Raw genomic sequence first — 18,496 nt, forward strand, 5'->3', positions numbered from 1 at the left:
GACTCAACCCTTGTTCTGACCAAAACTATAAGCTTCTTGAAAACCTGAACAATGACCTAAAAAAATGACTCAAGTACTAAACTATTTTCATTTCTGTTATTAACTCTCCTATAATCACAAAGAAGTTGTTTATTATCATTGTCTTCTTAACAGAATGACTAAGTGAATTAATGTCTATTTTAGAAAACTGTAGTTTATAGTTTCTGAGTTTAGTGCATTTGGTTCTCAGCTGAAAAGACAAGAAACTTAAGAATATAAACTGTCATCAAAGGAATAAATCATCCATCAGTCAGAGAAGCACTAGCTAAACCGTGTTTATTCACGAAACATTTAAGAACTACTCTTTGTAAGATTCTCTGCTAAGGCAAACTGTAGGATAACAAAAAGACAAAAAGAGGATATGCCCCTGCCCTTTAGTATTTTTATAATTTATTATTGAAATGGTAGACTTACGAATACTTCTAATATGATACTTACGATATTTTTCTCACTTTTCTAGGTATCTCTAAAATTCTTCCAAATTTGGTTTGTTCTCTTGAATTCTGTTCTTTCAAATTGGCAAGTGTCCTGGAGTTTCCTGAAATGCTTCTTGAAGAATGGCAGGGACTTAATGAAAAAGTTAATGAAATGAAATCTCAGTTGGACGCAGCATTAAACATTATTGGTACCGTTCCTCAGTATATGGATATGGATTCTGGCTCGTAAGTTCCCATCACTTTCTGCTGGACAGAAAGGAATCCCCACACCATAACTGCATTTTCCCAGTACCTAGCCTCAGCAACAGGCAGCTGAGGTCACAAAAAAAGCCTCCGACATCCTGAGGCTCACGGGAAGAAAGCCCTCTTGCTGGGAGCTGGAGGGTGAGAGAGGGAGTTCTGTGTTTTTGACTGTAGCAGTTTAGAGTGAAGTTTCTGCCTCACTGAGCTGAGATGGGGAAGAGGGAGAGTTGTCTTGTTTTAAATATCGTGGGCTCTTGCCTTTCTTATTGAATTTTCACAGATTATCTTGAACACATGGTTCTTCAGTTGCTGTTTATCCTTAGGGCATTTCCAGAGGCTTTCAGTGTTTTTGTTTTGTTTTGTTTGTTTTTTTTAAATAATTCTCATCCAGCTTCATGGCGGGGAGGGTGGGGGATCAACTTTGCTCCTCTCTCTGTCATGTTTGAGTTGATCTCTTGAGAATTTAAAAATTCATTGTTCTCACTTTGTGGTCTCATGGCCTGAGTGAACGTAAAGGGGGTGAGTGTGAGTTTTTACAGTAGAGAGCTAGCACTGAAGGTAAAAGCTACTTTGTCCAGAGTGTATCATGCCAGTTGCTGGCTGCTCAGGGTTGGGAAGGCTGTGACACGGGTAAGCCGTTATGCCAGGTAATTCAGGGTTTTGATCTTCCTTACACTGAATTCTCAAACAGTTGTCTATTCCTATATTTCCTAGGCCCAGCCAAATAAAACCCTTTCTTTGGCTGATAGTTACACTTTCATACTCTAAATATATCTCATCTTTATTTTCCTTGATTTTTCCTTCAGAGTACTCCAAGCACAAATATTTAACATGATTCAACAATTGCTTTTGAAGATAGGCAATGAGATTAACAACGGTAACATTGAACTTCAGCGCCACGTATGTACTTTTTGGGGTTTGTGAAATTATATTTTGTCTTGGCTGGGAATTTTCTTCAAAGATTAGGTCATGTCTATCCAACCAAAGCAGGAGGTTGGGAGGGCAAAATGGGAACTTTTGTGATATAATTACTCAAATGATTTGCAGGGATTTTTAAGTGTAGTATGTTCTACATTTGGACTGAAGTTTCAGAGATAATCAAAAGTTTTATTTTTCGTTTTTGAAAAAATATTTTATTTATTTATTCATGAGGGACAGAGAGAGAGAGAGAGAGAGAGAGAGAGAGGCAGAGATACAGGCAGAGGGAGAAGCAGGCTCCATGCAGGGAGCCTGACGTGGGACTCAATCCCGGGTCTCCAGGATCACGCCCTGGGCTGAAGGCAGGTGCTAAACCGCTGAGCCACCAGGGCTGCCCAATAATCAAAAGTGTTCGAGTTCTAATTATTATTATTACTCTTTACTCAGTATACTGAATTCTTTTTCCCTTAATAATATTAATCTGGAATGTGAACATTTTAAGGATTTATGTTGGTGCCCCTGCCTGGCTGAAGGATGACAGAAACATGGTATTAGGAAGAAAGACAAGATGCCACAATACTATTAGTCTATAATTTTTGTTTTTGTTTATTTATTTTTTAAAAAGATTTTTATTTATTTATTCATGAGAGACACAGAAAGAGAGAGGCAGAGAGAGAAGCAGGCTCCATGCAGGGAGCCAGATACGGGACCCAGTCCCGGAACTCCAGGATCATGCATGCCCTGGGCCGAAGGCAGGCACTTAACTGGTGAGCCACCCAGGTGTTCCCTATTAGTCTATAATTTTTAGAACAAATAGAATTGTTCTTCAATTCTGAAGAACTGAACCTGTGAACTTTTTTTTAAAGATTTATTTATTTTAGAAAGAACACATGCAAGTGGAGGGAAGGGCAAAGGGAGAGAGGGAATACTCAACCAGACTCCCCACTGACTGTGCAACCTGACTTGGGACTCAATCTCACGACCCTGAGATCATGACCTGAGCCGAAATCAAGATTCTGATGCTTAACTGACTGAGCCACCCAGGCACCCCTACACCTGTGGACTTCTTAACCAGTACGACATGAAAGAATAATTTCCAAAGACATAGTTTACTACAATTACTCCTACCACCTAGCCTTAATTATAATCTAGATTTACATAGGAATCTCTTACAATTAAACATAGTATGCAAATATTTGATCTTATAAAATTGGTGAAATGGGCTTGATTCACTGAAATATTACTTAAATTAGGAATTAGAAATACAGAGACCATGATGTATCATATGGGAATGATACTTACAAAGCATATGAACATGTTATAAACATATAGACACCAAGAGTTGAGGAGCAAGTATATTAAGACAGGAAGAATAAATCCAGGGGATCCCCAGACTCAGAAAAAATTCCTATAAATTGAAAGACAACCAAAATTAAGAAAAAGGGTAGCAGAGTACCTGTCCCACAGTAGGACTCAATAATTATTTATTGAATGATGTAAAGAAGAACATTCCAGCACTGTTGTTTTATGGTGTTGCTACCTTAACGCCTTCTGTGGAGTAAATACTCTGTTTACTATTGTGTATTTATCCTCATTGAATCATTTACTCAATTTTTTATATTATGGAATTCAGTCTTTATAATACAGGATTATTTAGAGAGTGCCTTCATATACCTTTGTTTTAACACTACATTATGATATTATAATTAAAGTATGTAGAAAACTTGCAAGATTATAAATTCCTTGAGGAATTGTGTATATCCATATTGATTGCTAGAGCTATTTAAAGATGAAAAAGAAAAAAAAAAGATGAAAAAGTTTGCATTTCTTTCCACCCACCGTTCATTTTCCTTTCTGATTCATTTTCTTGCCTTCAGTTATTTTTAAATTTATATTTTATTATTATTTTTTAAAGATTTATTTATGTATTCATTCATTCATTCATTCATTCATGAGAGACACAGAGAGAGAGAGAGAGAGAGAGAGAGGCAGAGACATAGGCAGAGGGAGAAGCAGGCTCCAGGCAGGAAGCCCTATGCGGGACCTGATTCCAGGACCCTGGGATCACGCCCTGAGCCAAAGGCAGACACTCAACTGCTGAGCCACCCAGGCGTCACAGAAAACCTCTGGTTTATTATAAAACTTACCATATGTACTTTCTAATTAAGAATGCTTTCATATCCTTGTGAAGGTAAAAGATTCTTTTGTGTTTAATTCTAATTTTAAATTCACCTGTGAACTATATTGCCTGCCCCAGATCGTACCATTTAATCTCTCCATTATAACTCTGAAATGAAGGTAACATGTTTCTGTTGGTTTATTAGGGACAATTCAAGGATTGATTAATATTTCACATAAGCACAAATGAGTTATTTCAATGACAGTGATCCAGGCCATTAGTATGGGAAAGAGCAGTTAGGAATTTATCTATTTTAAGAAGCAGCAGGGGCATAGCTTTGTGAATGTGAGGGGAAATATCTTTGACTCCTGAAATGGAATAGCAGTCTTTTTAAAAACCATTCCTCAGGAAGAGTTGCCCTTTTTCTGATGTGTTAATTAAAGTGTAAAAGTACACTCATCAACATTGCTTTAGGTCATTAACAACCCTTCCTTCTGAGGTGGTGAGTTTGGGCTTTATTACCAGATAGGCTACCGAGTTTGATTTTTATTTGTCCATTTAACAAACATCTATTGAGCACTTAATTCTCTGCCATGTACCATGTGTGGTTTTGAGGGGTAAGATGATGGCCTATAAGACATAGGAGAGATACACTGGCTAATTGAGGTGACAGAGGCACAAACGATTATAATATAGATGTACAAAGTACTATAGAAAGGAGGGGAAAGGAGCAAATTAAAGCCAGTGGAAGTTAAAAGGACTTCTCAGAGTAGGTCATGTTTAAGCCTGGAGAAGAACAGTGAGGAAATCACCAGAGAAAGGGGATAGGGCATTTGAAGTGTGTGGTGTGCTTGACGTTTACATTTCATAAAGTTTTCTGCATTTGATTTCTGGGACCCGGCCTTCACAAATGCCATAATGCAGAGGTTCTCCAACTTGACCCCTTCACACTACCCTTTGTGCCCTGGTATTTTCACACTCCTAAACCAAAAGAAACACCTCATGGTTCGGCTTATTACGTAGGTAGGTTCAACAACTTACAAAATATTTATGTCCTAATAAATATATTTATTTGAGAGAGACAGAGAGAAAGAGAGAGAGTGAGCATGAGCAGGGAGAGAGGCAGAGAGAGAGGGAGAAGCAGACTTCCCCTGAGCAGGGAGCCCAATGCGGGGCTTGATCCCAGGACCCCGAGCAAGGCAGATGCTTAACCAACTGAGCCACCCAGGTGCCCCTAGATTTTCTTGAATATGAAAAAATGAAGCTCAAGCACAACTATCACCACAGCCAAATAATTAAATTTTCCCAAATCAGGCAAGCATTTGAGTTATAGCCAGTGAAATAATTATTTTGCTTTGTTTTAGTATCTTCTCTATTAAAATCTTTTTCCTGGCCCCTGCCTGCAAAATGCCCCTAACCATTTTTAGGTTTTGACACTGCCTGATTTTAATCTTTTGCTCAAATAAACTTTGCAAAATGCAATATCCCAATTTAACTCTTCAGATATACATACATGGAAAGAAAAAAAACTTTTATTCCCCTTTAATCAAAATTATTTACCAATGGAATGTATGTGCTTGGACACTGTACAGTTCCTCTAACCTCGGAACCAGGTTGGATAGTACCATCCTCATTGCCTATTGCACCTTGGTTTTCCCAAAGTACTTGTTTTTTACTATACAACCGTCAATAAAACCAGCTTTGGAAAGGTAAGATGTCATCAGAAGCGATACAGTGCATCTAATGTTGAAACTGTGAGCTATGTCAAGTTCATGCTGTGCTGATAGATGTCACACATCACTGATACTTCCCTCAGAATTTAAAATCCCATGGCATCCTTGCGAGTTTGCTCCAGAGCCCTGCAATGCCATGGTACACAATTGGGGAACTGAAGCTTTAACAGGTTAATACCCTTGACCAAGCTAAAGAGGAAGAGGAGGGTAGTTTAATGTAGTATAGTGAACAAAAGAGAATAAGGTTATCCTAGCTGAGTAGTGATGATTTGATTTCATTAAGAATGATAGTGTTGTTGAAAGTTAGGCACAGGTGTGATTTCTGTTTTTAAATTTGGTATGGTTTTAACTGTTCAGTTTATTTAAAATGGGTCGTTCATGTTATAATCATTTTCTAACAGATGGATGAATTGCACATATCTATGATCCAGTGGATGGTAAACTTGCTGATTTTAATGGTGCCTGACTTTATTGACCAAGACACTCTCCCAAATTTGAAGAAGGAAAGTACTGAGAAACATGATCTAGGAGTTGCACAGTTAGAGCTAGACGCGATTGCACTGACCAGAAAGTTGGGACAATATTCCAGCTATTTGAACAGGTGAGACTAGCTGGTTGTTTTGTTACTGCCCTTTTGAAGATTAATTGTGACATAAAGCAGAGGAGATGGCAGGGCAAGGAGGTAGCAGGAATAAGGGACTGTTTTCGAACCTTGAAAGAAATATTAGATTAGTCTTTAGAGTAGCTGCAACACTGCCCAGTTGAAATATGTGATTTTAATGTTTTCCTAATGGCTTTAGAATTCTTTTGAACACAGTGTTGCTGTAGGCAGGATGGAAGTATTATGTGTATATGGGAGTGAGAATTAGTAAAAGGAAAACCAGATCAACCAAAAAGGCCCACTTGCTTGTATTAGTGAGATGCATCTTGCATGTTTGCACATACTGGGGAGCAGCTTGTATCTCCTGTGTCATTCCATGCAAAACTGAGTGTGCACTTATATTTCACTAAATATGTTTGGTTTCACCAAACATCAACCGAAACATCTCTTTAAAAAAAATCCCAAATAAAGAACCCTTATATCTGAAAAGCTGGAAGATTCCTACCAAATATAGATGAGGTCTGAAAAACAGTAATTTATTAACCAGGAAGCATATATCACAAGGATAAGGATTGCTTGAAATTCAGGAAGTAACTTTTATGGTCTAGCCAGTTGTTTCCTTTATTTCTTTCCTTTTTTTTTTTAAAGAATCTTTTTTTTAAATTTTTATTTATTTATGATAGTCACAGAGAGAGAGAGAGAGAGGCAGAGACATAGGCAGAGGGAGAAGCAGGCTCCATGTACCGGGAGCCCGATGTGGGATTCGATCCCGGGTCTCCAGGATCGTGCCCTGGGCCAAAGGCAGGCACTAAACCGCTGCACCACCCAGGGATCCCCGTTTCCTTTATTTCTATTCAGTGTTACCAATGGTCAAGAGTGAAAAGAATTGGGGTGGGTGAGTAGAATAGGATGAGGGTGAGAAATGGAAATTATTCTCTTCCATGAGTCAGCAGTTTAATTATTATGGTTAACTTCCACTATATCAGGATCTAAAACACTTAGAAGGGGACCCAACAATAAATAGGTCATCCTGTGTGTGTGCTTTTTTTTTCCCCTTCCAGTTGTTGCAAAGGGCTGGTAACAGCCATCGCTCTGAATAAAGCAGGTCACTTAGAAAAAAATCCTACTAAGGAACTTCATGAGCTGGATGAGATGAAGGTAATAACACTATCTTTTCCTTACTTCTCTTTCGTTTGTTTTTAGCAAACTTCTTAGGTTGACCTGATTTACAACAAACTGAACATATTTAAAGTGTACACTCTGATAATTTCTAAATTGTGGATACACCCATAAAATGATTCTGATGATAAAAAAGGGAAAATGTCCAACATAGTCAAAGTTTCCTTGTACCCTTTTGTCATCTCTCCTAGTCTTTTCCCTTCCCCAGGCAATTTCTGATCTACTTTCTAACACCAAAGATTATTTTTCATTTTCTAGAATTTATATAAGTAGAATCATACAGAATGTACACTTTTTTTGGTCTAACTTCTTTGACTAGGCATAATTATTTTGAAATTCACACATGTTTTTATTAAGAGTTCGTGCTTTTTAGTTCAGAGTAGTATTTCATTATAGGGATATACACTATTTGTTCATTCTCTGTTGATGGGCATTTGACTTGTTGCCAGTTTTGAATATTACAAAGCTTCAGTGCATAATCATGTACACAGGCATTGCTTTAATTTCTCTTGAGCAAGTATCTAGAGAATGGAAATGTCTAAGTCACATGGTATGAGTGTGTTTAACTTTTTAAGAAACTATCAAGTTGTTTTCCAAAGTGGTTAAGCCAGTGTACATTCTCGCCAGCAGTGTATGAATGTTCCAGTTGCTCTACTTCTCACCAGTACTTGATGTGGTCTGTCATCCACAGTAGAATGTTCAGTAGAATGTCCATATTATTCTGGACATTCTACTGTGTTCTGTTGATCTGTTCATTGACATTGTCATGATTATCAAACTGTCTTGATTACTGTGGTTTTATACTAAGTTTTGAAATCCAGTATCCTCCAAGTTTGTTCTTTTCAAGATTGATCAGGCCATTTGCGGTCCTTTGCTTTCCATATATGAAATTTTTAGGATTAGCTTATTAATTTCTCCAAAACACCCTGTTGGAATTTTGATTATGATTACATTTTATCTACTGATCAATTTGTGAAGAATTGACACTTAAACAATATTGAGTCTTTGGACCTGTGAAGATGGTATATCTCTTCATTTACATAAGTCCTTTGTTTCTTTCAACACAGTTTTGTTGTGTACAGGTCTTACACATATTTTGTCAGATTTATCCCTGAGAAATTCATATTTTTGTACTATTAAAAGTGATTCATTTGTTTTTTAATAAGTGATTTATTTGTAATTTCAATTTCTGATTATTCATTTCTAATGTATAGAATTATAATTGATTTTTAAAATATATTGATTTCATATCCTGTGAGCTTGCTGAACTTATTCTTTTTAAGAGTCTCTTTTTCCTTCAGACTCTACTTTTCCTGTACATGCCTTTTATTTATTTTTCTTGCCTTTTGCATATTAACTAGAGTCTCCAGGACCAGGTTGAATAAAAGTGGTGAGAGCGGATATCTTTGCCTTGTTCCGTCTTAGGGGAAAAGTATTTATTCTTTTGTCCTTGAGTGTAACTGTGGCTGTAGGTGTTTTATAGATGCCCTTCCTCAGATTGAGGAAGTTCCTTTTTAGTCCATGATTGCTGAAAAAACTTTTTGAAGTCAGAGATGAATGTTGGGTTTTATTAAATCCTTTCCTGCATCTAGTGAGATGGTCATATGGGTTGTCCTTTTTTAGTTTTTTAATACAGTGAATTATGATAGTCCCTCCCACCTCAAGTTCCACTTTCCACTGTTTCAGTTACCCCTGGCCAACACAGTCCAGCACAGTAGATGTAGCATCACAAGGTCAGTAGAACCTCATGCTAGGTCACAGTGCCTACATCATTTACCTCACTTCATCACATCACATAGGCATTTTATCATCTCATATCATCACAGGAAGAATGAGGACAGTACAATAAGATATTAGAGAGCACACTTACAGAACTTTTATTACATGTATTGTTATAATCATTCTATTTTATTCTTAGTTGTTGTTAATCTCTTACTATATTCTTGTTTTTTAAAGATTTTATTTGAGAGAGAGAGAGAGAGAGAGACAGAGACAGAGAGACAGAGATAGCAAGAGAGAGCACAAGCAGTGGGAAGAGAGAGAAGCAGGCTCCCCACCAAGCAGGGAGCCCAACTCGGAGCTCGATCCCAGCACCCTCAGATCATGACCTGAGCTGAAGGCAGATGCTTAACTGAGCCACCCAGGTGCCCCTCTTACTAGGTTCTTTATCATATGTATGTCCATATAGGGAAAAACATAGTTTATTTGGGTTCAGTATTATCCATTGTTTCAGGCATCCACTGTGTGTCTTGGAATGTATACCCCATGGATAAGGGGGTGACTACTGTACATTGATTGATTTTTGAATTGAACATTAAACCAACCTTGCATCCCTAGAATAAAGGGATGTATTATCTTTTTTACATATTGCAAAATTCAGTTTGTTAGTTTTGTTTAGAATTTTTGCATTAATGTTCATGAGGGATATTGATTATGTAGTTCTGTTTTATTTTCTAATACCTTTGGTTTTGATATCCGGGTAATGCTGGCCTCTTAGAATAAGTATTCTATTTTCTGGAACAATTTGTGTAGAATTGTCTGTTATTTCTTCCTTAAATATTTGGTAGAATTCATTGGTGAAGCCATCTGGGCTCTGGGAAAGTTGTAAATTACAAAATGAAACTATTAGGATAAAAAGCTGTCTAATTTCTTAAATAGATTTGAGGAAATTTCTTTATTAGATATAGGGCCATGATCTTTTTCTTCTTGAGTAAGCTCAGTGGCTTTGGATTTATAAGGAATTTGTGATTTCATCTGTTGTTTAGTTTATTGATCTAGAGTTATTCAAAATATTTTCCTATTATTCTTTTTAATAACTATAGGATGTCCACACTCACTCCCTGTTATTGAAAATTTGTGTCTTCTCTCTTTTTGTCCTCAGTTAACAAAAAGAGTTACCATTTTTCTTGATCTCAAAAACCAGCTTTTGATCTCACTGATTTTCTCTATATTTTTCTGTTTTCTATTTCTTAATTTCTCATCTGGCTTTTATTATTTCCTTTTCCCCCACTACTTTGGGTTTAGTTTGCTCTTTCCTTTCTAGTTTCATAAGGTATAGCTGAGATAATGATTTCAGACCTGTTCATAGACAGTGGAGTGGATAAATATGTTATGGTATATAAGGACTGGCATATAGGGTTTGGCCTGTGTGTTGTGTAAATGACTGTTCTTATTAAAGTCTACATATGTATTTTGTGTCTTATGTATGTGACTGAGCTCACTGTTTTTAAAAATGAGGTTATAAAAAAATGAGTTTATAAAATATTTTATGTGCACCATTTTACTAATTTCAAAATCTCTAGGGGATGGAGACTTTTTAAGGAAAAAAATAAAGTAAGTAACATTAACTTGAGAAGGATAGGATTGGTTAATTTTCAGGAAGGAAATGGATGCATTGATTAAAAACAAAACACACACAAAAAAAACCACTACAAATTTTGCCTGGACTCCATAGACAAGTGTTTCCAGACTTTCAAGGAGCAGGTAATCATTCTGCTATGTAAACAATTTAAGAGCATAGACAGTGACCAAAGGTTTTCCCAGTTTATTTTGTATACCTGGCAAAGTTTAAAAAAAATTCTAATAAATATAGGGGAAATACACCTCATAAATATAGATGCTGAATCCAAATTTTAAAATAGCAAATTTCATTTGGTAGAAAAATTAAAATAATAAAACATTGAATAATTAGGGTACATGGCAGGGGAATAAGAATATTGTCCTACTTGAATGTGGTTGTGGGTGGATTTCACTTTTTATCTAGGAGTTAAATGTCTCCATTTTAATTTTGGTTCTGGAAAGGCCTCTGTTTTTCACAACAAACTAATGTACCTCTGAATCTCTTAGAGCTTATACCCCTCATGGTGCTCTCATCTGCTCAGGCCTGCTGCAACTAGCTCTTGCTGTTACCAACCCCCAGATGTCATAGGGCTCCTGGTTTGGGGAAGCTGGATCTGCCATAGGTAGTGGTCAAGATTCACTAGCCTGTTCTATAGTATGTCTTAGTTCTCATTTGCTTAAATGGGTAGAGCTCTGTGAGGTGAGATGATGTTGCCAGGTAAAGGCAGTTTTAGAATGAGGATTTCAGGATGCTCCCCATTAAAGTTAAGGCTATAGCAATATGGGGACATATTGCTGTGAAATGCTCTTCCTAAGGGGAGACCTATATAAAACCACCCATATTATGAAATTTTGTGAAAGCTTCATGCAATGAGCCATTTATTACCTGCTTTCACCCTGGGCAATGACTGGAGGTCCATGACCTTACTATCTCTTTGAGAACCTACACCTTTCCACCAGGTTACTTAGGTCTTCTGTTAAGCTCTTCCCCACTTACTAAACCTTCGCTAGCAATTTCAAATTATTAAACCAGGGAAGTATTAATCAGGGGAGGCTGAGAATCTGCTTCCCCACCAGAAGTAAGACTAAGTGATCTCATACTTCAATTTGTTTCTACCAAATATGTGTGCCCCTCTCTCTAACCTTGAGGATGAAGTCTTTCAAGGGTACATAAAACTAGTTTATGGCTTGGGGTGCCTGGGTGGCTCAGTCAGTTAAGCCTTGGACTCTTAATTTTGGCTCAGGTCATGATCTCTGGGTCCTGAGATCAAGCCCTGCATCAGGCTCTGTGCTTAGCATGGAGTTTGCTTGAGATTTCCTCTTTCCCTCTCTCTCTGCTCCTCCTCCTGCTCCTGCTCTCTCTGTCTCTCAATAGGTAGGTAGGTAGGTAGATAGATAAATAGACAGATAGATAACATCTTAAAAAGAAAAAACTAGGGACACCTGGGTGGCTCAGCAGTTGAGCATCTGCCCCACATTCAGGAAATGATCCTGGATCTGGGGATCGAGTCTCAGTTTGGGCTCCCTGTGAGGTTTTGAAGGAAAACTTGCTTAATTCCATGGAAACTTGCTCAACTCTGTAGATCACAGTAAAAATTTCATCAAAAGATTCCTACTGATTATTTTTTACCCTCATCAGAAGTCTTATGGTAAAAACAAACAAACAAAAAAAGAAGTCTTATGGTAGTATTTTCAATATCTCAGAAGTTTTTTAAAAAATGATTAGGATCTGGTTCACAGTATACAAATTCAACTAGAGAATAGTTTATTTCTAATGAATAATGAATTAACTGCAGAAATAAGATTTCAAAAATATTACTGTTTTCAAAATTAAAATTCTTTGTTCTGGATACAATAAAGTTAAATAATATATGTTTCAATTTTGTAGCTGGAAGGATCCTTAGGGGCAGTGGTGTGATGGAAGTTCATAATGGAGCTGATTGTGAACACCTGTTTCAGCTCCACATTTAGTGATAACACACGGAGTTGATGAATGCTATTGAAATTGCCATGGTAGGAGTGTGTATACCATGGAAATCAGCAAATGCTACAAATTAGGGCTCTCCATCCCTGGAGATGGCTTTCACCAGTTCCCCACTGCATAAGGGTCACCTAAAGTAAACCAACAACCTCATTTGTTTTTAATAGATAGAAGATGATTAAGGATTTGCTTAAGAAGTCAACCAATTAGATGAACTTAGGACTAGAACCCAATACTTTCACATCCCTTGTTCGATTCTTTTTTGATACGCAATAAGATGTCATCCTGACCCTTGAATCCAAAATTGAAGTTTATCAGTGACATTACAAAGTTGTAGTAAACTTACTCTACCTCCATAGGCTTCAGTTTCCTTATCTAGAACATAAGGGTTTTGATTTGATTTCTAAAATTTTTTGGCTCTGACATTTCCACAATTAAAATTAAGTCTAATAATGAGAAAAATATAAGACATATTACTACTGTGCTTTATGGTTGATTTCAGGGACTGAAAGTGGGTCATTATTTCACCACATGGTACAGTTTTTGGTGGTTAGAGTGACCAGATCTTTATCCTCAGAGAAGATAACTATTCTTAGTTTCTTCTGCTGTTATTCACTAATAAGGAATAACATCTCTTTTAAACATTGAAGCCAGATTTTATTTTATTTATTTTATTTATTTATTTTATTTTTAAGGTTTTATTTATTTATTCATGAGAGACACAGACAGAGAAAGAGGCAAAGACATAGGCAGAGAGAGAAGCAGGCTCCCTGCAGGGAGCCCGATGTGGGACTCAATCCCAGGACTTCAGGTTCACTCCCTGGGCTGAAGGCAGGCGCTCAACTGTTGACCCACCCAGGCGTCCCTGAAGCCAGATTTTTAACTGTTAACAGATCTTGTTTAAGTGAATGTAGTGTTACTATTCACTTTAGGTGGATGAGACCAGCTATAGATCTTTCCTGTATCTTAGTAGATAAGGGGTGAGCACTTTTCCAAAAAAGTGCTGCTGCTTCTTCCTCTCTCTCTCTCTCTCTCTCTCTTTTTTTTTTTAGATTTTATTTATTTATTTATTTATTTATTTATTTATTTATTTATTTATTTATTTATTCATGAGAGACACACAGAGAGAGGCAGAGACACAGGCCGAGGGAGAAGCAGGCTCCCTATGGCGAGCCTAATGCAGGACTCAATCTCAGAACCCCCCACCACCTAAGCCTAAGGCAGACACTCAACCACTGAGCCACCCATGAATCCCATGCTGCTGCTTCTTTTTTTAATAGGCTTCACACCCAGCATGGAGTCCATTGTGGGGCTTTAACTCACAAGCCTGAGATTAAGACCTGAGCTGAGATCAAGAGTCAGATGCTTAACTGACTTAGCCCTGCAGGTGCCCCCAAAACAGTGTTTCTAATTTTTATTTTTCATTTTAAATGGGGGCTGGAGGAGTAATATTTTTGTAGTAGTTAAAAACCTGCACTGTCTGGATTAGAGTCCAAGGGCCATGCTTAATTATATATATGACCTTGGGCAAGATGTTCAACTGTTCTGTTCTTCCATTTCTTCATCTAAAAAATGAAAGTAATAATAGTACATATTTCCATTCTTATCACAAGAAAAAAACTTGTAACTAATTGTGGCAGATATTAACTAGTGTTTTGGATCATTCTGTTGTTCACCTGAAACTAATGTTATTTCTTTTTGTGTGTGTTTGTTTTGAGGATAATCCATTTCTTAAGATTTTAGATTTTTTTAGTTAAAATTTTAATTCAGTTCCAGTTAAAATACAGTATTATATTAGTTTTGGGCATACAATATAGTGATTCAACGATTCCATACAACACTCAGTGCTCATTACCAGTGCACTCCTAATCTCCATCACCTATTTCACCCATTCCTCCACCCACCTCCCCTCTCATAACCATCAGTTTGTTCTCTATATAATGTTATTTTAATTATACCTCATAAAAAATAATATCACATATTTCATACTGAAGATCAAATGAGTTAATATTACATATGCTTAGAACACAATCCAGCATGTAATTAATGCCATGTAAATGTGGGCTATTTTTATTGTTATTGTTATGCAGTCCCAGTTGATTTGGTCAGTTGTGAAACATTTGTTGGGACAGACTGTATGGTACTTTACTACTCCTTGTCTCATTTCAACCCAGATCTCAAACACTGTTGATATAAGATGATATGATTTTAGGTCTGTATTCATAGAGGATCATTTCTGCACAAATCTTCGAACTGAAGTGATAACAAGTTAATTGAATAGAGTTGTATTTAGAAGAGTTGTACTTAGTAACTCCTCAATAGAAGTGAGTGAATAAATGAGTTGATCTAGTCTGATTTTTTTCTGCTTAATAATTATCTTTTCCCTTTTCTCAGAGAGAATGTTATGAGTGGATCACTACATGTTCTCACCTCCTTTCTGGGATCAAAGGCAGAAAAAAAAAGTTACTGACAAAGGAAGAAAAAGAACACTTACTTGGAGAAGAGGTATTTGCCCTGTATTGGCACTGATCATTATTCAGATTCTTCCTGTACTTTTTTCCCCTGTATTTCAATGGATAAGGTTCAGTGACTTTTTCCAGTCAAATGATCTGCTCATTTATTTTCCAGAATTTTGCCCCTGACCAAGAGCATTGGCAGCTCTTTCTTCTTAGAGATCATCCACCTAAAGCATCTCTTCTCACTTTCTTAGAGGACAATTTTGTTTTATCCTTCTTAAAGGAAAGTGTAGCTTTCAGAGGGGAACTGCCTGCCACTTCCTTAGGCCTGTCCTCATACTGGTCTGCTTCTGCTCATACTTCCTCCTCCCCTCTGGCTCAGTCTTCCCACTGAAAGACATTTCTTTTTTTGAGCACGTAATCCCAGTCCTTTCTCTTTTGTATCTTTGACGTCTTCCTCTCTAGTGGTTCCACTGTGTCAATATATAAACAGTCTATAAGCATGGTCATTGCTTTCATTCTAAAAAAATATGTCCCTTGAGCATGTCTTTTTTCTCTCCTACTTCATTCTCCCCTTCCTATCACAATCATTTCTCTTAAAACTCTGAAGCTATTGCAAGGGACTGTAATGACTCCTTATTGTCAAATTGAAGGAGCCCCAAAGCCATATTTAACTTGACTTCTCAGTATCATTTGACTCTGTTGGCTAGTCATTCACTCCTTTTGTAAAATCTCCTCATAAAACAAAAGTTCCCTGTTTTTTTCTCCTAATTTTTAATTTCTTTTCACTCTCCTCCTCTTTGGCCTGCCTCTTAAGTATTGATATTCTGTCCTTGACTTGCTTTTACTTTCATTCTACACCCTACATGTGACTATGCTAATCTTGTGGCATTAACTACCACCTGTTTACCTAGGATCCCAAATTAACGAATATCCTATACTTAATGGCAGTCACAAATGTTTATTTTTACTTCAGTCTGTTTAAAGGAGTTCATTTCCAGTAAAGACTGAAGAAGCTTGCATTGCTATCAGGGCTGTGAACTGTACAGGTGTGATATCTGGCAAATAGGTCAGTGCTCTTGGGTCTTGCCAGGGAAGGTTCTACCTACACACTTGTGGAACTTTTATTTTACATTTAAACATGGAAGAAATACCACCTTTTAAAATTATTTTTTCCACCTTTCTAAATCATACATCTTTTACAAATGTTTATTTATTTATTTATTTTTGCTGCCCAGGTCTTGGCTAGAATTATCTTAAATTAATCACTGAATGATTTCATCAATATCATAAATCTTAAATTACATGGGGCTTCTGGGTAGCTCAGTAGGTTAGGCATCTGACTCTTGATTTTGGCTCAGGTCATGACCTCAGGGTTGTGAGATCAAGCCCTACGTTGGGCTCCATGCTGGGCCTAGAGCCTCCTTAAGATTCTCTCTCTCCATCCCCCTCTGTCCCTCCCTCTCCCCATGAGCTCTCAAAAAAAAATCTTAAATTACAGTATGGTTTCAGAAAATTAAGTACCACAGATATGATTTTGGCTACACAACAGATCTACAGATTTAATTGAAAACATTAAATTTGAGAACTATACAGCATCATAGAGACTTAAGAACAGAAAGGATTTTAAAGGTGATTGAATTCAGCCAAACATCTGATGCATGAATCTTTGTATAACACCAACACTGGATGGATCATTATGCCTACGTTTGAGTATCTGAAGTGGCAGAGACCTACTTTCAGAACTAGCCCATTTGTTTTGGTGAACACTATTAGAACCATATTCTTTCTATTGAACTGGATGAAATATATTTCCTTATATCTTTATCTACTCAACTGGTCCTTGTTCAGTCTTTTGGGTTGATATGAGCAAGGCTGATTTGACTTCCACATTATAGTATTCTCAACTTTCCATGTTATAGTGTTTTCCAGCATTTAAAAATAGCCATATTCAACTTAAGTCTATTTCCAGGATTTCTATTATTTTCTTTTAGTCTATCTGTCCATAGGTCATAACCACAATATTTTAATTTTGAAGCACCATGATGCATTTTCATATTTGGGAGGGCCAGCCCTCTTCACTGATCTACTTTAGGGGCTTGCATATTTATTCTTCTGTGACTCTGTAATCTACCTCTGGGAAAATATGAGTTTTAAAAACTGGGGTAATACTAAATTTATATACTAACTTAGAGCAGAGAGACTTATGCTGTTGGGGTGTTCTATCCAAAAATATAGGATGTCTACTTTTAATGCCTTTCAAAAATGTTTTATGGTTTACTAGTTTTGCACATTTCTTGTAAGGTTTATTCCTGATTATTTTTTTCTATTTTATTTTATTATAAATTTTTAAAAAATATTTATCTATTTATTTATTCATGAGAGACAGAGAGAGGCAGAGACACAGGCAGAGGGAGAAGCAGGCTCCATGCAGGGAGCCCCACGTGGGACTCGATCCCGGGTCTCCAGGATCCTGCGCTGGGCTGAAGGTGGCGCTAAACTGCTAAGCCCCCGAGGCTGCCTGCCCTATTTAAAAAAAAATTAAATTTATTTAAGTAATCTTGACACCCCAAATGGGGCTCAAACTCATGACCCTGAGACCAAGCCAGGCACCACTATTTTTTGCTATTTTAATTGAGATCTTTTTTACCATTGTATCTTCTAAGTGGTAACTGTGTAAACATTATTGATTTCCCTATTTTAGTTTTATATTCTGTGACTTTACTAAATTATCATATTGTTTTTAGTAGCTTTTCAATAGATTCTTTTGGGTTCTCCAGATATTTAATGAAATCATCTACAAATACAGTTAATTTTACCTCTTTCTTTCAATTATTATGCCTCTAATTGTTTTTTCTTGTTTAATGGCAATACATAATTCTTCCAATTCAGTGTTAAATAGTAGTGGTAATAGCAAGCATCTTCTTATTTATGACTTTAGCAGGAATACCTGTAGCGTTTGGACTTGATTTTTTAATTTGATTTCTTTATTATTCCTTCAGACATCTCAGATCTTCTACCTAGGTCACTTTCCTTCTGCCTCCATCTTTAACTTTTTCTTTAGTGAGAATTTACTGGAGGCAAACTATCTTATTTCACCTTCATTCTGAACATTTTTGTGGGGTATACAATTCTAGAATGATACTATTTCCTCCCAGCCCATTGATGATACTATTTCTACTGTTTTCTGGATTTTATTATTTCCATATTGACAGTTGAGAATTCAGTTGTCAGTCCCTTTGAAGTTAATTCCTCTCTTCTCTTTGGCTACTTTTAAGATCTTTATGTCTTTGGCATTTTGCAGTTTCACTCTGATCCATGTGGCTGTGGAGTTCCTTTTCTCTTTAAATTTTGCTGGGGATTTCTTGGTTTCCTAAATCTTTGATTTGGTATCTTTCATTAGATATGGAAAATTCTATAATCTCTTCAGATATCTTCTCTACTATATTTG

At 36.7% G+C, this 18,496-nt stretch overlaps 1 protein-coding gene across 1 annotated transcript in view; it reads left to right on the forward strand.

Moving 5' to 3' along the window:
* The window catches only part of AXDND1 (axonemal dynein light chain domain containing 1), an 87,074-nt gene that overhangs the window by 52,280 nt on the left and 16,298 nt on the right, over positions 1–18,496 (forward strand). The window contains exons 16-20 of the mRNA XM_055319548.1: positions 500–701; positions 1,526–1,619; positions 5,891–6,090; positions 7,152–7,248; positions 14,984–15,094. Coding sequence (XP_055175523.1) covers positions 500–701; positions 1,526–1,619; positions 5,891–6,090; positions 7,152–7,248; positions 14,984–15,094 — 704 coding nt within the window. The remainder of the gene's footprint in view (positions 1–499; positions 702–1,525; positions 1,620–5,890; positions 6,091–7,151; positions 7,249–14,983; positions 15,095–18,496) is intronic.

The sequence above is a fragment of the Nyctereutes procyonoides genome, unplaced genomic scaffold (genome assembly GCF_905146905.1).
Source record: "Nyctereutes procyonoides isolate TBG_1078 unplaced genomic scaffold, NYPRO_anot_genome, whole genome shotgun sequence".
Lineage (NCBI taxonomy): Eukaryota > Metazoa > Chordata > Mammalia > Carnivora > Canidae > Nyctereutes > Nyctereutes procyonoides.